Source organism: Camelus dromedarius, chromosome 12 (genome assembly GCF_036321535.1).
Source record: "Camelus dromedarius isolate mCamDro1 chromosome 12, mCamDro1.pat, whole genome shotgun sequence".
In the NCBI taxonomy this organism is placed as follows: Eukaryota; Metazoa; Chordata; class Mammalia; order Artiodactyla; family Camelidae; genus Camelus; species Camelus dromedarius.
Window position 1 is genome coordinate 63,423,515 of NC_087447.1, and position 25,678 is coordinate 63,449,192.

A 25,678-nucleotide genomic window follows, 5' to 3' on the forward strand; every position below is an offset into this window, starting at 1 on the left:
CGTCTAATAGTGAGGCCGAAATCTCGCGATAACACTTTGACTACGGGAAGAAAGTGAGAGATGGGAGGTGGCTAGACGCGGGGCGCCATTTTGATCGCCGCGAGAGGAGGAGCGATTTAGAGTGGGCGGGGCCTGAGCTTCCTAACCCAGAGGAGGCGGAGTTGACTGAGCCAAGTGGAGGCTTCAGGTGTACGCTTCCCTAACCGATCGGGTAAGTGGAATAGCCAAGAACGTTTCAACAAACTACAAAAGAATTGTGGGGGTCAAGTGAACGGAATGATGTGAACTGCGAGGAAACAAGCCACTCCGCCTGATCCGCTTCCAGGGATCTCGCCTTTGCTGGGCTGTCGTCTGACTTTCCAAACCCGGTCCCGGGTGGATGGGGGTGTGCGTATCCGTGTGTGTGGTGCCGGCTGTGTTCTGTCATATTATGTCTACTTTTGCCTTCAGAAACCTCTTCTGTGTTAACTTGGGAAAGGATCGTGCTTTGACCATGACTCGAAGTGTGTAACCTTTGTACTGGAAGCCAGTGTTGCCCCATAGCACCCCCGTGCCCCTCTCCACCTTCGGACGTGTTTTGTTGGCTCACTCTCACTCCGAACTAAGGGTCGGCCTCCCAGGAGTTGGTCAACGTGTCACAAGAGATGCCAGCAGCGGATTTTTTTTTTTTTTAAGTTTTCTCCGCCCTTAGTTCCCTGAACGGTTAATGAGTGTTAAGATAAAAGTTTAAACTAGTTTAGTGACGGTGGGACTTTTCCCCCCAAAGTAGTACAAAAAGGGTTGAGCTAGCTTGATTCAGACGACTTGTATCATATGATAAAACCAGGAAAACTGTCTAGTCTTAATTTATAGTTAAGTGTCATCTCGGGATTGGACAGACCTAGAAGGTAATCTGGTCTCTTTACTCACGTTTGCTCTAAACATTGAACAATTCCAGGCGCGGAAAGTCTAGTCCTGTAGGCATTAGGAAATACTGTAAGCTCCAGGACAGGTATCGCATGCCTTAGTCACCGCCATATCCCGGAGCAGGCTGAGCTATGTGATCTGTGGGGCTCAGTACAAAATGAAAACGCAGGATCTCTAGCTCAAAATTAGGGGGAAAAATGCCATTAAAGGTACCAAAATATAAGCTGTCACCTTTCTTCTGTAGTATCTCTTTCGACTTGTCATGGTGTTTTAATTAATAGCATTAATTTCCTATTATTAATTATTAGTAACATGAACAATCATGCTATTTTATTAATTTATTATTAATCATTTTATTATTATTAACATTAATTTGCTATTTATTGTCACTTAAGTAAAGAAAATACTTAAATTTAAATCATTAGCATGAATTTTACCATTTTTTATATTGTACTATGCCAGTTTTAAACACAAACATAAGAACATTTAACTTGTATGCAGAATCACTGAAATTTCACAGTTCGTATTCTGTAGTTCATTCAGGCATATGTACTCCGTTCTTACTAGAGCACTGGATACTGCACAAAACTAACTCGCCTGCATTTATTTTACTTCTTGATGCATGCACATCCTACCACCACTATGGAATCCAGGGAATTTTAGTCTCAATCAACTCCCAACATTCTGTGCCTACAGGATTTCATAAATGCTTTATATGAATGGGAACCAAGGAATGGTGGTGGACACACACTCTGAGCCTCTCTCCTCTGATCCTGCGCATGCTCCACTGTCCTATCTGTCCTAAAAGTTCAAATACAAAGTTAAGAATTTAAAGATGGTGACAACAAAGCATAAACCATGTGCTGTTCTGAGCACATGGTCTTATGTAACTACACTAGAGGCACACCCATGAAACCCTGTCCCAGAGTCTTATAAGTCTGGCATATCATAACTGTTCAATAAAAAAAATTAAGGCTGAACTGGTATCTATTATGTGCTAGGTACTGGGAAGACAGATATAAGAAATAAAGTCCTATCTTCAGAGAGATCCCAGTCTAGGGGACACAAGCAAAGCAAACAGATGATCACAGGTACACCCTGAGTGCTGTAAGATTGCTCTATACAAATTCTCCCTTATTGTGAGCTGGACTGTGTCATTCCTTCACCGGTAAGTGGCATAGTATAATGTGATGAGTTCTGGCTTTTACAGTGGGCTAGATTTGGTATTGAATTCTGTTTCTGCCCACTTAGTAACTGTGTGATCTGGAGTAAATAATATATTTCCTCTGGCCTATTTCCTCTTATAAAGTGAAAGGGATACTGTTTACATTAGTGTGGGTTTTGAGAGAATGTAAGTGTCTAACACAGTGTCTGGTTTACAGTATGCAGTTAGTAAGCAGTTCTCAGCTTGGTTGCTATAGTTGGCCTCCCCCTTTAGGCATTGTCTCTGCAGCTCGATACCCAGCTGCCTCCTATTTTCCATCCTTCCCTTCTCTAGATCCTACTTCTGGGCCACTGACTCCCAGCAATGGAATCTGGAGAGTAAATGTTGTTTGCCTCCATGTGGCCCAAAGCTGTCCTCCTGGAGCCGCTCTGAATGTGTGTGAGAGCTTTTCTAACCTCTTTCCCTCAACTCCCCAACTCCAACCTCCTCTTCCCCACCTCCCACTCAGATATAAACACACTTATACACACACTCCCACTCTACCTTCTGGGCTGTTGGCTTGCCTGATGTTCTGCATTTCTAAACCAGTTATTCAGGCTATAGCCTCTGAGGGCTGGAATTTATTCCTGTTTTGATGAGGAAAGAAAAGACTTACCTTTGAAAGATAGTAAAGGGTACAAAATTAGGATTATATTTAATTTAAATTTGAGTCTTTATTATTCCTACTATCAGTAGATATATCTAGAGTGCTTTTATTATCCTCATTTTAAATATATGTGGTAGTCATTGAGCCGATTTTGACATGTTCTTAATCAGTACTTGCTGGTTTCTGATACAGAAAATATAAGAAGTTAGAATTTGGAAAATCTAGGTAAAGAGTATACAGTAATTATTTGTATGTCTTTTCTGTCCATCTGAAATTATTTCAAAAGAAAAAGTTAAATGGCTCATTCCGGAACAATTATAGCTTATTCAATTCAAAAATATATTTGAGATAATTAAAATATGATTATATAGGGCTTGTGGCCCATTGTCAACAGGTTATATGTTATTTGGGAGACCAAATTATGCATAATAAGTAATTAAATGGTAATAAAATTGGTATTAGATTAAGTACTAAAGTAAATGCCAAGTCTTTTTTTTCTTTTTTTTTTTTAACATTTTTTATTGATTTATAATCATTTTACAATGTTGTGTCAAATTCCAGTGTTCAGCACAATTTTTCAGTTATTCATGGACATATACACACTCATTGTCACATTTTTTTCTCTGTGAGTTATCATAACATTTTGTGTATATTTCCCTGTGCTATACAGTGTAGTCTATTCTACAATTTGCCAAGTCTTAAATGTGTGGAATAGCATGTTTGTGGAGGTTGTGTTATTTGAAATTATCATCAAAATCAGAAATTCAGTTTCTTAAGAAACTTGTGGATCTTGGGAAAATTTAAAAAAAATTTTGTTGGAAGAATATTTCAAGTGATGCTGAAGGACCACCTTTCACTTACTAAGTAAGCGTGTACCAGAGACTATTCAGATTAATGAGGTGTTTCATTAACAATTTTAATGAGAACTCCAACAGTGTTCTTAGAAACAGCGTTAAGTTTTGTCTTCATTCCTTGTTGCAGTTGGCCTAGAGTGGGATTCCCTGCCCACTTCCTATTACTTTTGCTTGGGGTTTTTTGGAGTTTTATTCTGCTTGCATTTTATTTATCTCTGCTTGCACACCTCATCACCTGGATGCTTGAGGCAAGATACTAATCACTGTGTATATATGTCTACTTATTGTAAAATATACTTAGCATATATTTTTAAAATATCAAATTATAACTGGTCAGGTTATCAGAATAATTGAACACTAAAGCTGCCTACCAAGAAAATATGTTTATTTGTAAATGAAAGTAATAATTTAAATTTCAAAAGCTAATCATTTGTGGAAGTTTCCATTTCTCTTAGTAATTTAAACTTTCTTTTGTAAAAGTGATAGTCTAAGAAACTTGTCTAATTTTTAGCCTAAATGTCAAACATAGAATAGAAAACACAAATGATCTATTATAGAAGTACTTGACAGAGGAGGATATAGCTGTGTGGTAGAGTGCAGCTCGGTGGAGAGTGCGTGCTTAGCATGCACGAGGTCCTGGGTTCTATCCCCAGTACTTCTGTTAAAAAATAAATAAGTAGATAAATAAACCTAATTGCCACCCCCCCAAAAAAAGTTTTTAAAAAAGTGCTTGAGCATCCTATACTGTTGTACAACCATTGAAACACTATTGATAAACCTTAGTAACTACCTTTTATTTCAGGACTTGTATTCCTTAAACCAACAATTTCTAGAGAGCTGCATGCTCAGTCCAGATATATGACTGAAGCAAATGAATCACGTGTGCTCTTGGTCTGGTGTTTCTCCTGTCTATTTTAAATGTCAGCTATTTAAAGTATTAGTATTAAAAGAGGTTACTTGGGCATTTCTCACTTGGAATATTAAATACTAGAAGCTGTGGTTGCTTTTTTGTGAGGACAGAAACCTAAATGCCCTTTGGCCCTCTTTATGTAACTGAACTCTTTCTTTTCCAGAGCAGTAGCTGTTCACGCTCCGTGCACCGTGAACTCTTGTGATAATTAGCCCACAGTAGCTTTATTTTCTACATCCTCGCACCTGAGGAAGAAAGAAAATGGCTTGTGCTGAGTATTCTTTCCATGTGCCAAGTCTAGAGGAGCTTGTTGGAGGTAAATACAATACTAACTTTGAGGGTTTTTTCAATTATTCTAAGGAAAAAATCAAAAATAAAAACATTCTAAGATATGATTTTGCAATAGTACTTTTGATACAGAACTCATTTTCCTTTTTGGTGTCTATTCTGTACTTTTTTTTGCATCCTGTTTTTCTTGAAGTCTAGTCAGTTTACAATGTTGTGTCAATTTCTGGGGTACAGCATAATGTTTCAGTCATACATATACACACATATATTCGTTTTCATGTTCTTTTTTCATTATAGGTTACTACAAGATACTGAATATAGTTCTCTGTGCTATACAGTAGAAACTTGTTGTTTATCTATTTTATATGTATTAGCTAGTATCTGCAAATTTCAAACTCCCAATTTAATCCTTCCCACCCACTCTACCCTCTGGTAAGCATATATTCTTACCAGGAAATTTTTTTAATGAAAGTCAGAAATTCTGCCTGTCAGAAAAAAAAAACAAATTCATCATTCAAAGATTCTTGACGAGATACCAACTTTACAGAATGAAAATGAATATAGTAATCCAAGATTTATGTGTGGTGCACAAAGAGTTGCACGATTTTGCTTTATTAACTTCTTGCCAGTTGCAGTATTCTTTAAATATATAATCTACTGTTGGGTATTAATCATGTTCCCAATCTACTACTTCCCCCCCCCCTCCTGATATGACAGACTGCCAATGAACTTGCTTAGATTCCTCTGCATATATTTTTAGGTATTTCATCTTATTTAAACAAGAATTTAAGGCAGGGGGAGGGTATAGCTCAGTGGAAGAGCACGTGCTTAGCAAGCACCAGGTCCTGGGTCCATTCTGTGTACCTCCAATAAATAAATAAATAAACCTAATCCCCCCCCCCAAAAAAAAAAACCCCAAATTTAAGGCAGCTTCATAAGATTAATTACAAGGAACAGATACAGATAAGAAAAAAGAAAATAAAAATAGGATTATAATATGAAACCAGGAATAGTACTAATCCAAAACTGCATAGCCTATCAGAATGCCTGACAGCCTTTTGATTCTATTCTGAGGGTAACTGTAAAACCTATCCGTATTTCTCAGAGTTTATCCGTCCTGGTAGTTTACCTGTCCTGCTAAGGATGAAGTCAGGAAGTACACTAATCTTCGGGTTGGTTGCGGCTCTCCTCTTATAACCTCCCTATTTTTTCCTAAATCGAATGGGAGTTAGTAAATAATCTGTATTGCTAGTATTCTTTGTATTCTTTTCTGTCAATCGTTCTGTCTTTCCTGATATGACAGGACAGCTAGGAACCTTGTCTCTGAGTGCCTTTCTACAACCTATCTTCTCTTGTATGTTTACATTTCTATTTTCTTTCTATATGTACAGGATATAATCAGTACAGAATAGAGATGGAATCTTAAGTTTTTTGGCTTAAGATTGATTTTCAATTTTGACAGAAAATCTTATACCAAGAACTTGGTCCCTTTGTAATTTGTAAAAAATACATTTTACTATATTTCCATACACTGAATCTTAATTTATATATTCATAAATCTGCAGTTATTAGACTAGGCAGGGGGATTTTCCAGTCACCTTGGTTTCTGTTCTTATATAGATAAAAGACCTGGTGTGGAATATCTATATGACTGCATTTAGGATGACTTCATGTTTTTAGAGAGTCTGATTCTACAAAACAAACTAATGGCTAACACTACTATCAGAGAAGTGTTTTATAAGAACTTTTCATCCTTAAAAGTGCGTTGCTCCAAGATTTATAATTTTGAGAAATCTGGGTTTGCTGTTTTACCTTTTTGACTGAGTTATAACATATCTAAAGTACACTACTATTAAGTATATAGTTTTATGAATTTTAACATGTTTATACCCATATCACACCCATAACACACCCAGATCAAGATATAAAATATTTCCAGCATCCCAGAAGACCGCTTCACACACTTTGTCAACATCTCTACCCCAAGAGGTAACCACTGTTCTGACTTCTGTCACCTTAGATTAGTTGCCTGTTTTTGAAATACATGTGTAAGTGAAGTCACATATTCTTGTATCTTACTTCTTTTGCTCAACATTTTGTCTGTAAGCATTAATGAAGTTGTTGCATGCAATGGCTTACTTTCTAGCAGTTTAAATATTTACATTTCAATATTTGGAATCCTCTCCCCAAAAGAAATGTAGTCCTCACCTGAGTGCAGTGTTTATCTCCAGTGGCTTATAATCCCTACAGTTTGTAGTGGTATTTATGGAAATATTCATGTGTCTTAGTCTACATTATATCCTGTGGTTAATTATGTGTCTAGTGTCTAATTACATTCATTAATAAAACCATTTCCCCCTTTTTTTAATTATACAAATTTAGGTTGGGAGTGTGGCACACAAAAAAGTTGAGGGAAGAATTGATACATGGTGGCAAATTTCTACCTAATGTTAACTAACTCTTTTCTTTGTCTTTATTAGTTCTGCAGAAGGGGCTGAAGGAGAACTTTGCTGATGTCCAGGTCTCTATAGTTGATTGCCCTGATTTGACTAAGGAGCCATTTACCTTTCCTGTAAAAGGTAAGCAATTTTGGCAATGAACTTTTGTTTTCAGTCCTAGTCTTTTTCTAAAACCAGGAGTATTTTCAAGGATTATCTTAGATTATCTACAACTAAAGGATATTGCCCAGACTTTTAGATTAAATTGTGCTTAATTTCTGTGCTGACTGTTTTCCAATATTGCTCAAATTTCACTTTATACCCTTCTGGAAAAAATACTGTGTTTTATGTATTTTGTAATTTTCACAGGTAATATGGTAGATATTCAGTAGGCTGGAACCCTTGACACCACATGAGAGTTTTGTTTTAAATTGCTTAAATGACTGTTATGGAAGCTCACTTTAATTTTTGTTTTTATTTATTTATTTAAAACCAGAAGGGATCTTAAAAGCATGGTATTTGAATCATCTTTTTTTTTTAATTTATCTTTTTTTTAAACATTTTTTTACTGAGTTATAGCCATTTTACAATGTTGTGTCAAATTCCAGTGTACAGCACAATTTTTCCGTTACACATGAACATATATATATTCATTGTCACATTTTTTTTCGCTGTGTGAATCATCTATTAAATACTTATATCCCTTTAATAAATTGGGTCAAGTGATCACCCAGCCAAAGTTTAAAGAGAGAAGGAAGGGATATTACTATTGAGTAAATATAATTTGTCAGACAGTATGATACATGTCTCTATTTGATGTCTTGATTTTTATAATACCACTGTGAGGTAAGTACTAGCCACAGTTTATACATGAGAAAACCGAGCTCAGAGAGGCTGAGTAAGCTCAGTGTGAATCATAATCAGAATTCAAATCCAGGTCCATCTGCTTCCAAAGTCCAGCGTTCTCCCATTATACCCTACTGCGACGCGGAATTTGGAGAGAGCCACTCACACGTACTCACTCTTTTACATAACTGACATCTTTGTTAAAAAGTAGTTTTACATAGAAGCCCTGGACTCTAGTTTTTCTCTGCCGCTTACAGATTTCATTACCTTGGGCTTCAGATACATTAAAATGGGGGGAAGGGGGATTTGGGTTAAATGTTCTTTTTGGGTCTTTCTGGTTTAAACAGTCTTTGATTTTAAGTTGACTTGTAAATTCTAGAATTTTTGTGTACCAGATGCCAGTTTTTCTTCACACCTTGAAAGTGTTTATCATAATACTTTTTTTTGGTTATGCTTCTTCCAATTATAAAAGTAATATATTTCCCCAATAAATAATTGATTAAATAAACAATTAAAATAAAATAAAAATCAGAAAACACAGAAGAGTACAAGGAAAAAGGAAAAATGGTTCATCTTAATTTTATTACCCAAAGGGTTGGTTTGAAAAAGCTTTCAATAATTTGTGAATCTTTAAATTGTAATACTAAGGAAGCCAGATATGTGTGTATGTATATATATGTATGATCTTTCATAAACATAGTTATCCACTTTCTACATGAACTGGTCTTGCTCAAGTCACCAGTGACGCTGGTATTGTTTGGTCTCCCTCTGTATCTCATGCTGGTGGCCGTTGCTGCCGGACATTTTCTCCCCTAGCTCTCCTCTCTCCTTGGTTCTTTTGCCTCTTCTTCCTTGGTGCCTTTCCTTCCTCCATGATGTTCTTTCATCCTCATTGTTTTTCTGGATCCTTTCTCTTTCTGACAGTCTCTTAAATTTTGATGTTTCCCAGAATTCTTTCCTCATCTTCTTATTCTGTACAGTCTCTCCAGGCTTTTCCACCTACTCCTGTGGTTTTACCACTTGGATACAACAACTTTGAAATGGCTACATCTCACCTAGCTCTCTCTTCTTCTTAGCTATCGATCAGTAATTCCAGCTGTCTCCAGGACATCTCCACCTGTATATGCGAAGGACAACCTGAGGTCAACATGTCTAAAATTTAACTCATTCCTTCACCATAGGTGCCTATTCTCCTTTCTTTGTTCTTTTTCTTAATTTCCTCTTCTCTACTTTTAGCTCATTACCTGTCTTTTCCCTAGACTACTAAAATAGCCCTTCTCATAGTTTCTAATAGTTTCTCTAAACTGCAACAATACTATCACTTATGAGAAAGAGTCTTATCCATGAGTAATTTCTGGTGATCCCATGGAAAATATTTCCAAAATCCCTAATTATACATGGAACATAAAAGAATTTTGTACATCTATCCTCTGTATAGCTGAATAAATTCAATTTTATCTACATTTACTGTGGAGTGATGTTAATATGAAACTGACAAGACTACTTTTTCTCAGACAAAAGATAATTATTTTTCACTTTGCACTAAAAAAAAAAAAGGAATGTGCCTTTTCCCAAATTATGTCTAGCTGTACTTGTGATGTTAATTAAAAATCTAAGTAGAAAGTTCCTAGCATCTGAAGTTACGTCTAATTACTTGTCATTTTTACAAAAACCCTTGGGAACAAACACCTTTGACAAGAGGACTTCCCAATATGGATTTTTAAAAGAACTAATATTTTATCAGAGCAAAATATTTAAATTAAAATACAATTTTAGCTAACCCTCTCCCCTAAAAAAAGATTTTTAAAGGAATAAGTCACTGTAGACTAATTTGAGAAACTTCATCCAATCCAAATTTTGGCCCCAGTAGTCCTTGACCTGTCATCAACTTTCTACTGCCTTTATGCTACTAACTATATCAAGTTATGCTTTGTTATAACACTATTAGAAACACAGGTAGTTAGAATCAGACAGGGGTCCTAGCTACTTACATCTTCCAACACCTGCTATTTGTAGAACTATAAGAATGGAAAAGTTATATACTCTTAATAAATTAGTGTCTTCTGGCATTTTATTCTTAAATTTATGTTTGCCTATTTTTAAGATGGCTTTTTTTTTTAGGCATCTGTGGGAAAACTAGAATTGCAGACGTAGGAGGTGTGCCTTATTTACTGCCACTTGTAAATCAAAAAAAGGTAAGTGTACTTTTACTTTTCACACTCATGTGATGATTATGGAAGTTGGGTTGATTCCTCTTTTTATTGTTGACCAATGTGGCAAAGAAGTGTGAACGGACACTAATAAGAAGTAAGCCAGGGAATTTATGTAAGTTAGATTTAAATAATGTTTTTCCTCTTGTATAGGTTTATGATCTAAATAAGATCGCAAAAGAAATCCAGCTTCCTGGAGCTTTTATTCTTGGAGCGGGAGCAGGCCCATTTCAGACTCTTGGATTCAATTCTGAGGTCGGGATATATATAATTATTTTATTTTATTGATTTGACATTTAGTTTGCCTTTTTCCTTTTACTGACCTGTCAGAAATCCTGTCTTCTGAATGAATTGTAAGTGGTTGATGTCACACCTCTCTACAGATCTGAAATGTTTGATATAGATTTGGAGCATAGCACATGTTCCAGCTGGCCCAGCTGAAATAGAGCACTAATCTCTAAATTCAGATTTTCTTGAGGTATACACTCAGTATTAGATGAGTCCATCCAGGGCGCTCCTGTGGTTTGCTGAGGACTCTAAACTGTGAAAAATTTTAATCCTTATACATCATAGGATTCTTAACTGCTCTATAATATTTGCCGGTATGAGGACAACTTTCAATCAGGACTATTTCATGATCTAGTCACAACTCCCTCTTTCAGACCAAATAGTAGGGACCTACACCCCAGTAATATAATTAATTACAAAAGGTAGTATCTATTAGTGTGCATGTCAACGTATTTTCAACATAAAAAATCACTGTTTCTTCACATCTCATGAACAGAAGAGGGAATAACCCCTTCAATCTGCTTATTTTCTCACAGCCTCTTACAGATGTGAGCAGTAGACAATAATCATACAAGTTCTTTTACTCAAACATTAATATAAGTTGTCTAGTGTTCAAGATAGATGAAGTTTAAAATTTAAAATGAGACATTTTAACGCAAATGTCACAATATTATATAGAAGCACTACAAGAAATACTGTAAACATTTTATAAAATGTTTTTTCAGTTTTTTGATATTTGTAAATATCAGTATTTTGAATTACATTAAATATTTTATTTTTCAGTTTTTTAAAATTAGATCTCAAATAAAATGTCTTAAAGTCTAGGACAAAATATTTTGTTACAGTATTCAAGATATTCTCTTTGCATAGAGGTACTAGGATTGACTAATTACCTTATTTACTTTTCTTTTCAGTTTATGCCAGTTATTCAAACAGAAAGTGAACACAAACCCCCTGTGAATGGAAGTTACTTTGCTCGTGTTAACCCTGCAGATGGAGGGTGCCTACTGGAGAAATACAGTGAGAAATATCATGACTTTGGGTTTGCACTACTGGCTAATCTTTTTGCCAGTGAGGGCCAACCTGGAAAGGTGATTGTGTTCATAAAAATGAAGTATTCACCAAAAGTTTTTAGATAGCTAAAAATGTGAACGTTTATTGCTACTACTATAATTTTCTTAAGGAAATCCAAAGCTACCTAAGTCAAAGCTCTTTAAATAACCCAGTTATACAAAAATCAGACAGTACTACAGGCAGAGTGAAAGTCTCATTTAAAACTGAGGTTAAGAATAATACTTAGTAAGCAATACCCTTTTTCCCAAGAACTAAAAGGTAATATTAGGATATTCATGTGGGGAGTGAGTGAGTCAAACAGATGAACCATGCAGCTGAAATAGATAATGTCTACCTAAAGTTAGCTTATATGTAACTTGCTCACTGCTGACTGATCAGACATTGACTGAGACAGAGAGAAATAATGGTAGCAAAAAATTATAGAAAGAGGAGGGAAGGAGAATTAATGACTCACTTCATACTTACTTCCTGTTAGTACCAAAAAAAAGATGATTTCATGTTCTAAAACTGATCGTAATGATGGTCACACAACTCTATTAATATACTGAAACCCACTGAATTGTACACTTTAAATAAGTGAATTGTATGGTATGTGAATTATATCCCAAATAAAGCTGTTATTAAAAAAGGAAGAAAAGATTTCAGTTTTGGCAGTTGTGAGAACTCTCAGATTTTGTAAAGAGAACGCTACTTTAGCCACTTTGAGAGATGAAATAGTGAAGTAAGAATACCTAATAAACTGGAGGTAACAGGAGTCCAGAATTTTAAAGGAAATGAGAAAATGTAATCATCCCCCTCCCTTCCATCAGAGATTAATCCCTTTAAATCAAGGCATTCTCAGTCCTTTACTACCTTGACATATAATAAGAACCTCTAGAGTTCAGTGTAGAATTTAGCTCTAAATCTTCCTCAGTCCAAGAAAGCATAAATAAGACTATTATTAGAGTAAATGATATATATAACTCATACACATATATAATGATCAAGACGTAGAGGTTTGAGACACTTCAGCTCATATCTCGGTGCTCAAAACAAGTGAATATTAGGCATAGATTATATAATGTTTCCCTTTGGTAGTTACTTACATAAAATTTTGAAGCTTAGAACAATGGTATGCATATTTATGTCCTCTCTAGGTCATTGAGGTGCAGGCCAAAAGAAGAACTGGAAAGCTTAACTTTGTGACTTGTATGAGACAGACTCTTGAAAAACATTATGGAGATAAGCCTGTAGGGATGGGAGGTACTTTCGTAATTCAGAAGGGAAAAGTGAAGACTCACATTATGGTAAGGGCCTGTGTTTACATGTGTGTGTCTGTGTGTGTGTGTGTGTACGTGCTTCAGATCTTAGGGTTTTTTAATATACATTGAGAATTCCACCCTTAAAGACACCTTGAACAAAATATTTTACTCTGTATTAACTTTAAAATTTAAATGATGGATATGTTAAATTCATACTGTACAATAATGTCCAGATAGAGTCCTTTTTTATTAGTATATTAGAACTTTCTTCTCAGTGTATTTGCTTTAAAGATCAAGATAAATGTCAGTTTAAGCCTTTGAAACTGATCATTTTCATTGCTAGAATCCCGACCTCAATACACAGGCTTTGCGATTAAGATGATTGTGGTTTAGGGGGAAGAACTCATTATGAAAATTATAATTTATGGGCTAAATATAATATTTTTATAAGACATTAATGGTGGAATACTATATGAACACAGCCCCAGGGCATTTAGGACTTTCAATATAATTTTTGGTAGGTGAGTGAATGAATGAATAAATGAATGAAGTGTAAAAGTGATTACAACCTAATTTCCTCTTTGTTTTAACAGTAAAGCCATCAGAAAATGTATTGTTTTTAATATTTTTTATCCTGATAATTTTAAATGGCAAGCCAGCTGATTCTGCATTGAAAGATGTAACATTTGTGAAATTACTTTTCCAAATTATTTACAACAAAGTTATAGATAAACTTATTGGAAAACACCAAAGGATTATGAGATTTGTTAAAATTCAAGTACACAATACTTTATTATTAACTGTAGTCGCCATGATGTACATTAGAGCTCTTACAACTGGAAGTTTGCACACTTTGGTCAACATCCCTCTTTACCCCACCCGCCTCAGCATCTGGCAACCACCATTTTTACTGTTTCTCTAAATTGGACTTTTTTAGATTTCACATGAGTGATATTATGCAAATGCAATATTTGTCTATGACTGGCTTATTTCACTTGGTATAATATCCTCCAAGTTCATCTACATTGTTACAAACGACAGGATTTTCTTCTTTTAAAGCCTAAATAATACTCATATACGTATCACAACTAGATAGATAGATAATCTCTATTTCTTTATCCATTTATCTGTTGACAGACACTTCGGTTGTTTCCATATCTTAGCTATTGTGCCCAATGCTGCAATGAACATAGGAATGCAGATATCTCTTAAAGACAGTGATTTCATTTCCTTTGAGTATATACCCAGAAATACAGTTCCTGGGTCATATGAGTTTTAGTTTTAATTTGATGAGAAATCTCCATAATGATTGTACCAGTTTACATTTCCACCAACAGTGTACAAGTTTTCCCTTTTCTCCACATCCTTGCCAACACTTTTTACCTCTTGTCTTTTTGAAAATAGCCATCCTCACTAGAGTGAGATATCTTAAGGTTTTGATTTGCATTTCTCTGATGAATAGTGATGTTGAGTGCTTTTTCATATACCTGTTGACCATTTGTATGTTTTCTTTGGAGAAATGTCTAATTTAGTCCTTTGATAATTTTTTAATTGGGTTCATTTTTGCTATGGAGTTCTATGAGTTCCTTATATATTTTGGATATTAGCCCCTTATCATATGTATGGTTTGCAAATATTCTCTCTCATCCCATAGATTCCCTTTTCATTTCGTTGACTGTTTCTATTGCTGTGCAGGAGCTTTTTCCCACTTGTGTATTTTTCCTTTTGTACCTGTACTTTTGATGTCATATCCAAAAAGTCAAATCCAATGTCATTAAACTTTTCCCCTATGTTTTCTTCCAAGAGTTTTATAGTTTTAGCTCTTATATTTAGGTGTCAGATTGATTTTAATTTTTGTATTTGGTGTAAAGTAAGGGCCTAACTTCATTCTTTTGCATGTGGATATCCAGTTTCCCCAGCACCATTTGTGGAAAAGCCAGCCCTTTCCCCTCTGAATTGTCAGCACCCTTTTTGAAAATCATTTGACCATATATGCAAGAGTTTAACTTCTGAGATCTCTATTCTAGTGCATTGATCTATATGCCTGTCTTTCTTTATGCCAGTGTCACAGTTTTGATTACTTTAGCTTCATAGTAAGCTTGATATCAGTAAAGGAGTCATCCAGCTTTATTCTTTTTCAACATTGTTTTGGCTCTCTGGAGTCCCTTGAGATTCCATATGAATTTGAGGATGGATTTTTCTATTTCTGCAAAAAATATCATTGGGATTTTGATAGGATTTACAGTGAATCTTTAGATACCTTTTGTAGTATTGACATATTAACATTATTAAGTTGTCCAATGTATGAACATAAGATGTCTTTCTATTTACTGGAGTCTTTTAAAATTCCTTTCAGCAATGCTTTGTCTTTTTCAGTGTATTAGTTGTTTGCCTCCTTAAGTTTATTCCTAAGTATTTTCTTCTTTTTGATGCTTCTACCCTACTTTAAATGCCTTGCTTTTCTTTTCCATCTACCAGTAGCAATAATGACATTTAAGATTAAGATGAGGATGTGTTCACAGGAAAACTGAAAAGCTACGAAAAATAAAAACATAGTAATAGATTCTTTCATTTATTCATCCATACCTTTTAGTGCATACATATTGATTGGTGGTCCTTTTGAAAACTAGGGTGTATAACTTCTTTTCATGCCAAAAATAGCAATAGAAAATATGAAGACTTAAAGGTTTTGACTTAATTAAATTATACATAATTTAAAACTTCAATACTCGATAATATTCAATCTGTTTATTTGTTTAATAACCTTTTATTGTAGCCTGCAGAATTTTCTTCCTGCCCATTGAACTCTGATGAAGAGGTGAATAAATGGTTGCGTTTTTATGAGATGAAGGCTCCTTTGGTTTGTCTGCCAGTTTTTGTCTCCAGAGACCCAGTAAGTGTGTCTTTTATATTGCAATATATTACAATGATAATCCTTGATTTTTAGAATTCAGCCCTTTTTGTGTTGTTATTTAAGAACTAGGGTAGTCTCTAGAATTACACTGAAAGGTAAGGGAGCAGGTGGCTGACAACCCTGTCACTTAGGCAGAGTAGATTTTACCTTTGGAGAAATGAAGGCACAGGCGTTTTAAATAACACACAAATTCCTGTTATTAAATAGTAGAATCAGGACAGAATTCAGGTCTCCTGTCATCTTATTTGCTGTTCATTATATTCTAATACTAATATTCTACCACAGAAGAATATAATATAGACTAATTCAAAGCAAGTATCTACCAAAATACTGACTAGTTGTATCTTTTGATCTAGTGATTACATATCTAGGAATTTATCCTTAAATATATGTGTAAGTGCATAAAATGATTAGTTAAAAGGGTTATTCATGACAGCACTGCTATAACAGCAGAAGAATTGGAAATAATCTAAATGTCATTTGAAAGTGGTGGGTACATATACTAGAATACTATGTAAGTGTAAAAGAATTAGGAAGCTCTTTTATGATCTGATACACAAGATCTGAAAGTTATATTATTAAATGAACAAAAGCAATACGCAGCACAGGAAGTGCAAAGTGCTAGCATTTCAGTTAAAAAAAAAAAAAGTAAATCCTTCTGGAAGGACTTAGAAAAAACTGCTTACTTTGGTTGCCTGCAAGGAAAGGAATGGTGAGGGCAGGAGATGGAAAGAGACATTTTACTCAATATAACCTTTGCACCCTTTGAATTTTGAATCATGTAAATGTATTACCTACCAAAAAATAAAATTATTATAACATAAATAAAAATGGCCTCACACTCCCTTAAACAAGTTCTATGCAAAATAATTGGAATACTAACTGATAGCTTCTCTGTCGTCCTAGGGGTTTGATTTGCGGTTGGAGCACACGCATTGTTTCAGTCATCATGGAGAGGGAGGACACTACCACTACGACACTACCCCAGATACAGTGGAATACCTTGGATACTTCTCACCTGCAGAGTTTCTCTATCGCATTGATCAACCAAAAAAGACCCATTCATTTGGGCGAGATTAAATTAACTGATACTCATTTAGAAAAAACAATTAACTAAGGTTGATTAATTAACTCATTAATTGATACTAATATGAAATCTAATAGAAATGATCTTACTACTTAAGTCCTACTTTTTTGGCCTTTGAAATGAAGGGTATGTTGACATTGTGCTCTGTGTTATTTCATAGATCTAACTGAAAGAGATCATTGGGAACAAAGGTACATGATGGAGACGTTCATTTTTTTATTCTAAAGATCAGTGTTATGTTTATACCTTAAATATAATAAACAAGATTAAGAATGAAGTGATTATTCCTACTAGCTAATAGTAATAACTTACATTAATCTACTATTACTCAATTTCCCAAATTAGTCTCATAACTGCTAAGTGGATATTTCTGAGTATTAGAAAAATCAGGGTTGGAAATGTTGATAGTTGTTACATCTTTGTACTGAGTTTTAAAAATCCATTTTAGAAGCCAGAGTACACTTTTTTATGAAATAAGGTGGTCAGAGAAAGCACTTAATTCCTTTTGGTGAAATTGAACGATACTCAGAAGTTTGCAGTTTGCCTTTCATAAATATTAGCAATTAGATAGTTAGCTGCAATTCCTCCTTTGTTTGGATTGCTAATTGGAAGCAGTCTGGACCCTGCTGGTTATTTGTAAGAAGGGAAAAGAAACAGCATCATAATAACCTTGAAGTGAGTAGACTTTACATAAGTGGAGGCTATTATTGCTTATGATTGCTAAATATGACCACTATATCCTTCATGAAATATAAAGTACTTTTACTGATTATAATGGTTGAACTTTTCCTTAATGTTATTCTTTAATAATAATTAGCCAAAAATCAACTCTAATCTTCCTAATGCCAACAATGTGCAGATTTAAGAACTTTTTAGTACTAAGCGTATAATAAATCTTCAAGAAATATTTTCATTATCTTTGGATGTTAACTATAACATGTCCTGTGAGTATAAATTGCTAAATATTATTTTTAAATAAACACTAGTTTGTAGCCAAAAATTGAATAAAAATTTTATATTCACCTGATGTTGTGTTTCTTTTTAATATCGTACCTCCAGACAAAAATATTAGTATTCATTCATTTAACAAATACATATTGAACACCTACCCCGCCCTCTGGAATGTAAGCTCCACAGGGGCAAGGGCTTTGATCATCACTATAGCAATAATGCCTTTAACAGAACCTGGCCAAAGTCGGCACTCAAAACATATTTGTTGAATAAATGAAGGAATGGGTGAATGATTATGCCAGTTACTTCACTTGATGCTTGGACCTATCATTTACATAGCACAGGAAGACAAATAATAAGCAAACATGTAATATGTCTGGTGGTATTCGTGCTATGAAGAAAAATAAAGCAGAGGATGGACCGTGAGGAGGATGCTATTTTGTTGTGGGCAACCCACGCTGAGAAAAGGTGGACTCCCCACCCAAAATTCAGTTTAGATGTCGAGACTGATGAAGTCATACACATACCAACAGTGTATAAAAGAGTGTATTATTTATAATGAGGTGTTCTGGGGAAAGCAGGGCATCTCCCAAACAAGTCCTAAAGTAGCCGGAGAGAACAGGCAGAGGAGACTGGCTTGGGGGTTTTATGGTGGTTCAGGGGTAGGGCCAGGGTGACGGTTCTGCAGGCAGTTTGAACTTCCCACAGGTGTCAAAGAAGCAGCTAGGCTTTCTTATGGGCACAAATGGGGGGCAGAAGGGGAGGGAGGAGAAGGGTAAGGCTTAAAAGCTAGCTGTCAGCAGTCAAATCTCAAAAATGGAATCAGGCTCTATATGACATATTTTATAGGGAGAAATCAGGGAAAGCCTTTGATAAAGAGACACTTGAGCTAGGACATGAAAAAAATGAGACAATGAGCCATGATGTTATTTGGAGGAACATCCTTCCCAGCAGATTTAAAGTCTCAGAGGCTGAAGACGACTTGTTGTGTTCAAGAAACAGCAAAGAGGCCATTATGAACAAAATAGGATCACCTGACCCCATGACGCTAGTGCACATTCTGAGGAGCAATTTTTTAAATGCTATATATATATATTGCAAAACTATATTAATGCCATATTAAAAATCAATTTTTAGCAGAAAAAAAATTGACTTCTTAGAAAACGCCAGAGAATCTATAGTGAAGTTATTAGACTGAGTTCAAAAAGTTTCTTAAATATAAAATCAGTATACAATAGTGAGGTATATTTCTGCATAGCAACAAGAAATGGTTAAAATGTAAATTTGAAAAAGATAATCAATCACTATGTTACCAGAAGTACACAGCAACATTTTAAACAAAAATTATATATAACCATTATGGAGAAAATTATGAAAACTGATGAAAACTCAAAGAAGTCCAAATATTTATATCTAGGAAGATGCAATCTCACAGAAGTTTCAATCCTCAAATCTATAAATTCAATTTGATGCCAGTCTAATCCTAGTAGGGCTTTTCATAGAACCCCACCAGTTCATTCTGAAATATATGGAATAGCAAAGGGCCAAGATAAGCAAAGATAATTTTCAAGACAACAAGGTCAGGGATATTTGATATATAGGTATCAAAACTTACAAACTAATTATTAAAGTAAGACAGTGTGGTTTTGGCACAGTGATGGGCAATCAAATCAATAGAACACAAAACCAAGGCCAGAAACAGATTCCCACATATGTAGATACTCGATTTTTTTTGAGGTGGTTTTGAAGATCAGTGAGGAGAGGGAAATGTATTCAAATAGTTCTGGCACAATGAGCTATTAATATGGAAAAAAGAAATTGGTTGGACTCAATAGTAAGTGAATTAAAGACCTACATGTGAAAATTAAAACTTTAAAAGTTTTAGAAGAAAATACAAGAGGATATCTTTATGACCTAAGGGTATGAAAGGACTTCCTAAAGAACATAGGCACAAATTATGTAAAAGAAAAAGACAGATAAACCTGATCTGACAACATTAAAATGTAAAACTTGTTTGTCAAACTATAGTTCAAAAAAGTAGAAAGCAGACCACAGTCTAAGAGAATATATTTTTAAAACATAGCTGATGAAATTCAACTACTATTTGGAATGCATTAAGAACATCTACAAACCAATAAGGAAAAGACATTCAATAGAAAAATAGGCAGAAATTATGAACTGGGATTTGGCAGAAAAAGAAAAACCAACAGCCAATGTTAAATAAGATTTCTATTTCCAGTAACAGTGGGTTAGAGAATTCAGACAAATTATATCATTAAAGACAATTTTAAAAGCTGGAAAACACAAAAAGTACCTTCTTGACGATACTGCAGAGTTAACATGATAGTGAAGGAAAACTAGGCCAGTGTCTGGGAGAGAATGGAAGCCCAGCCAACCCCCAGGACCTAAAGATGCTTCAAGCATGAATGATTATTGTTTTAAGCCTGTGATTTTTGGCATACTTTGTTACACAGCAATAGGTGACTAATTTAAAAATAAATACATGGAAATAAGTTGTGGTTATTTCTAGGAGGAAGGCAGATGTTAACTAGGAAGAATACAAAGGAGCTTCAACTGTATCAGTAATGCTTTATTTCTTAAGCTGGTGTGAATACACAGACGTTTGTTATCTTTTTTTTAACTCTTAAGTATAAAGTTAAGGACATAGCATCATGAATCTCTTTTTTGGAAGTATGTTCTTTTGTACTTAATTTTTCACACATTTTCCTAAAACATTTTAAACTTTATACCGAAAGGATTATGATGATTTACTATTTAATGTTCAATTATTCCCCTTTTGTTCTGTTGACTTGGTTAGAATTCTTTTAACATAGTGACATCCCATTCCTATATGTAATACCATTTTTCCTAAGGCGTTCATCCTTTGCATGCTCAGTGACCACCCCTATTTACAGTACGTGGGAAGTGGCGGACAGTAATGGGAAGGGACAACTATGCAGTGTGGGGATATTTTATTTGCCTTTGGGAAGGATGATTAAATGTCAATAACAATATATTATGCAACGCTTTTCTATGAAATGTACTGGTATATGTATGTATTAAGTAAGATTGGATCATAATATGCCAACTTCTTTGTCTCAGATACTAGTGAATTCCTATGAGGCATATTATGACTGAAATGACAAGCCTAATTTTCAAGTGTCCACCCTGATGCAGTGACAGGAAAAATAAAAGAAGTGTAGGTAAAGGGTTAAGAGGATTTGGCTCTGAAAAGACAAGATTAACAGGCAGAGGGTCTGCGTGCATTGAGTGAGAAAAGTGAAGTGTAAAACTGCAGAGCTGCCAAGAACCTGTCCTAACAGGAAGCTGTGAGATGGGCTAAATTACTAAGGAATCACAGCCCTTGGGGGAAGTGAGCTGTCCTACAGGCTTGCCTGGTGAGTTCACACCTGAGGTCACTAGAATCTGCCTTAAGGACCTGAGCTGAGAACCTCTACTATACTGAAATAGTTCTAGAGTTAACTAGCTTCAGTCCCAAATTCGGGCTGCTTCCCATTTGGTATCAGATGTGCGTGGGGTGGGGAGGTGTCCTCTGAAAGTGTCCGGGGACTCTTCCCCCATGAGAGTGTGAACATTTTCCCCTCCATCAGTGTTCTCCAAAGAGGGGTGCAGGAATATTAGAATGACTATTTATAAACTTTAGCCTTTTAAATATATATTTTTATATACATTTCTTCAAGTATATTATTTAAGGCGTGTCAGGTGAAGACTTTTGTGCAGATACAGTTTGAAAAGCTTGGAGATCAGATACACTTACATCATCTCTCCAAATCTAAAATGAATACAATCTGATGGATATAAAGGCAATTATGTGACTAAAGTAATAAAATATTAAAAACTGAGCTTTTCACAAAAAAAGTCTGGTATATTCATTGGTCAAATACATGATTACTGTTCCTGAAACTCCTACCTTTGGTCCATTTCTCTTTATACATTCTTATTTTTCTGAAACATTCTATTTTTCTGAAGTGTATTAACTATGGCAAGGAAGACTGACTTCTTTAAGTTTAGAATAACTCTTGGATTAGTTACATTAGCAACCGAATATTTGCCACTACCACAGATACTTAAAAACAGACTCTCATTTGCGTTTGGTTTTAAAAGCCCAGCTTCCTTTTAGGTTCTCTGTGAAGCCTCTGTGTGACCTGCTCTATCACTCATTCATAGCAATTTACTGAACACCATCAATGTGCCAGGCACTCTACCAGCCTGCCCCAGTCCAGCGCAAGACACCAACTAATATATGGACAAATTATTAAAATAAAATAGGGTAATAAGTTTTATTAGCATTACCCTGTAAGGTACTGTACATCAGAGGAAACTTCATACCGTGAACACAAAAAGAAATTTACTAAAGAACACATGGATTTCTCATACTGCCCAAGATGGGATAAGCCACAACAGCCTACTTTCTTCTATAATTACAAAATATCAAGCTTTGGATAAAATACAGAAAGCAACTCCCAGAGCACTCTTGAAAATTAAACTATATTGACTGAACGGTTGAATAGGGGGGTCAAAACTTGAAGAACGAACAATATGATGATGAGTTTCCTACCAATGTTTACAGCAGCACTATTTACAATAGCCAAGACATGGAAGCAGCCTAAATGTTCATCGACAGATGACTGGGTAAAAAAGTTGTGGAATACACACACACACACAGACACACACACACACACACACACACAAAATGGAATACTACTTGGCCATAAAAAAATAAAATAATGCCATTTGTAGCAACATGGATAGACCTGGATATCGTAATTGTAAGAACTAAGCCAGAAAGAGAAAGAAAAATACCATATGATACCACTCATATGTGGAATATAAAAATGAGACAAATGAATTTATTTACAAAACAGAAAGAGACTCACAGACAGAAAAAAGAAAAAAACTAGGGAAAGATTGAAGGGTGGAGGGATAAAGTGGGAGTTCGGGATTTGCAGATGACTAACTACAATACATAAAACAGATAAACAGCAAGGTCCTAACGTATAGCACGGGGAACTATATTCAGTATCTTATAATAGTCTATAATGAAAAAGAATATGAAAAGGAATATATATACATACACATGTATAACTGAATCACTAGGCTTCACACAAGAAATTAATACAACATTGTAAACCGACTACACTTCAATTAAATAAATCAGTAAATATGATGATGAGTTTCCTGATTTTTCTTTCCTCTTTTACCCAAGGCAGTCTGGGTTACAGAACTTTTCAATGGACATGGACAGCAAAAACTCCCAAGAGTTAGTCCTTTTGGCCAGAGAATCAGGAAAGGGAGCCCCAGCAAGCCACACTGTGAAAGTCTCTTTTTCCTGTGTCTTTTGTTTCCTTTTTGTCTCTTGGCCCTGCCCAAAGGCTAGCCCCAATGCAATCAGAGCATCACTGCTCCACCAGTGGTCTCAACGGAGCTGTTACCTAAAACACTAAGAAAAAACGATTCCAGGGGAATCCAGAAATGGGCCTCTTGTGGTTCCATTTTTCTCTTTTCTCTGGGTGCTTCATCTGGAGTGGCCCCAGGTGAGAAGAACTGCATTACAGCCTGGGGTGTGGGGCACTAAAAATAAGAAAAACTGGTAATTGTGGCCAGAGGAAACAGGAAAAGGGGTGTTAGTCACAGTATCCCCTCATTAGCCTTTTAATGTCTGCAAGAGTTTTGATGGTCATTCCAAATTATCTTACCCTCTATTCTATTCCGTTTTGGGTTTTCCTATTGACCAATCTTTGAGTTCACTAATTCTGTCCTGTGCTGTGTCAAATCTCTTAGTAAACATATTCTATGGGTAATTAATTTCAGCTATTTTTAGTCTAGAATGTATTCTTTTCTTATGGATTGAAATTTTCTGGTGAAACTCATCTTTTCATCCATTTTGTCCATTTTCCTCTATTTTCTTTAACGTATTAATCTGTTAAAGTCCTTGCCTCCCATCACCAATATTTTGATCATTCATGAATATGTTCCTATTATTTGTTTTTGTTTTGGGTTATCAGTCACTCTTTTCTTGCCTCTTACTACTACCACTACTAGATAATATCTTCCACCAGTGAGGGTTTCCACCTTTCTTTTGTTAGGCAGATAAAGTGAGAGTGATTATCTCATTGTAATCAAGAGATTGAGCTGGGTTGGGGCTGGGTTGCATTTTAAATAAAACTCAGGCCACCTCTGCTTAGAATCTGTGACTCCACGTGTTACTTCTGGGGTTTTAATTTAGCCAGACCTCTGCTTCCTCTGCTGGCTGACCTCTGTGACGTTGGTGCTGAAAGATGGAGGGGGTGGGAGTGGGGAGGGAGTTCAGTTCTTCCTTTTGGAAGAGCTGAGCTCCGTGAACCCTCAAAATCTGACAAATATTTTTTGCTTAGAGGGAAGCAGGGCTTATTCTTATATGTATCTGAGTCTGCAGAAGACTTACATTTTTTTACACTTAGATCTTCAATCCATTTGGAATTTATTTTTATTTAGGGTGTGATATAAGGATACACAATTGGGTTATTTTCCATATGTGCCAGATTGTGGCCCCGCTCCTCCCTTTATCCACACCCCATTCCATGTAACTGCAGTTTCTGCAACTAAAACATCTGGATGTAACCCCTCTCCCACCCCTGACTTTTGTGGTTGGGATTTGTGGATTTTAGACATGTGATGTAGGCAAGGCTCAGCTCTTGAACCTCTGCCATCTCCATGAAAACAACATCCCCTAAGCAGCCTGCTAGTACAACAAGCATAAGAGACACACAGCACAGAGTCCTCTGAATGACCTGTAGGCCTATAACTTGAAGTAGAACCAACCAGATGAGCCCAGCCTAGACCAGCTGGCCATCAGGTTAAGCCCAGCTGAGACAGCAGATGCCCCAGCAGAACTGCAGAAGTACAAGCACCTTATAAGGACTAAATAAGGAATACATTCAAAACACTTAGCACAGTGACTGGCACAAATAGAACCCACAGTAAATACTAATCAAATGTTGAAATAAAGTATTAAAAATTTTTACAAATTTATGCGTAAAGTACAGTAATTCTCAAACATAATTGTCCAACAGAATCACAGCTAAGCTTGCCAAAAATAGGTTCCCTCTTGAAAATTCACACTCCCAGGACACACTACACATATTCAGTAGAAACCAACACAAGGGCAACCGTATTTTCTTAAATACATTTAAAAAGTAGTTCAAAAATTTAAATGTATCTTGGTCAGCACAAAACTTGGAAAGACTCATGATAAATGATATACATACTACCTTAAATTAAGTAGAGTTTTGTCAAATAAAGGAATCCATCTTCCCCTGTAGAATTATTACAAAAATATTTTCGTGGGGACTCAACTGAAGTTATACCACTGTCTCTTGATCTTGTAAATATCACTTATTCTCAGCCACTGAGGCATGAAATAAACTTTACGTGCACATTACCTGCTAGTAATTTATTGATATTGTGCTTGCTGAGAGAGTCGCCGTCATGCAGTTTACAACTAACGGCAAAACAGATAATAAACTATTCACTATAATTTTAAGTAGCGTTAAGCACAACTGTTTTCCTCAAACTATGCCCTCATTTCATAACTCTTCAGACACGCTGTTTCTACTCTAGGTTTAAGCCCTCAAATCTCAGCATTCTCAGAGGGCTTCTCGTTGCTAAGGTCATTTCCTTCTCCCTACCTCTCCTCGGCTTTCTTCATCCTTCCTCCATCACTTTTAAACACGTAACACCTTAAAACGTAGAACGCCAGGTACCTACCTCCTCCCGCTCTCTGCACCTGGGCCCCCTCTCTCCCACTTCCGGCCACGCCTCTTACAGACCCGGAAGCTTTTCCCAACGCCGCAGTAGGAT

At 35.6% G+C, this 25,678-nt stretch overlaps 1 protein-coding gene and 1 long non-coding RNA gene across 3 annotated transcripts; one reads left to right on the forward strand and one right to left on the reverse strand.

Annotated features, from left to right (window-relative positions):
- The first annotated feature begins 96 nt into the window (after positions 1-96).
- Positions 97-17,894, forward strand: C12H11orf54 (chromosome 12 C11orf54 homolog). 2 transcript variants are annotated; one of them, XM_031460577.2, is made up of 9 exons: positions 97-211; positions 4,645-4,797; positions 7,250-7,348; positions 10,175-10,248; positions 10,417-10,518; positions 11,466-11,642; positions 12,762-12,911; positions 15,643-15,759; positions 16,687-17,894. In XM_031460577.2, the coding sequence occupies exons 2-9, from the start codon at positions 4,743-4,745 to the stop codon at positions 16,858-16,860; spliced, it is 948 nt and encodes a 315-aa protein (XP_031316437.1). In that variant the 5' UTR covers positions 97-211; positions 4,645-4,742; the 3' UTR covers positions 16,861-17,894. The 2 variants fall into 2 exon arrangements, with proteins under 2 accessions (XP_031316437.1, XP_010987208.1); XM_010988906.3 differs by having other exon boundaries at positions 113-211; positions 4,650-4,797.
- LOC135322690 (uncharacterized) lies at positions 8,617-25,642 on the reverse strand. The gene is made up of 2 exons (XR_010383476.1): positions 25,586-25,642; positions 8,617-9,170 (listed from the first exon to the last, which is right to left on the reverse strand). It is a non-coding gene; the product is annotated as an uncharacterized LOC135322690 (long non-coding RNA).
- Positions 25,643-25,678: the final 36 nt, after the last annotated feature.

Excerpts from the sequence above, each read along its gene's own strand:
- C12H11orf54 (XM_031460577.2), top strand. The coding sequence starts at position 4,743 with ATGGCTTGTGCTGAGTATTCTTTCCATGTGCCAAGTCTAGAGGAGCTT. Across the intron at positions 4,798-7,249 it reads TCTAGAGGAGCTTGTTGGAG|TTCTGCAGAAGGGGCTGAAG; the intron begins GTAAATACAATA and ends TGTCTTTATTAG. Across the intron at positions 10,249-10,416 it reads CACTTGTAAATCAAAAAAAG|GTTTATGATCTAAATAAGAT; the intron begins GTAAGTGTACTT and ends CCTCTTGTATAG.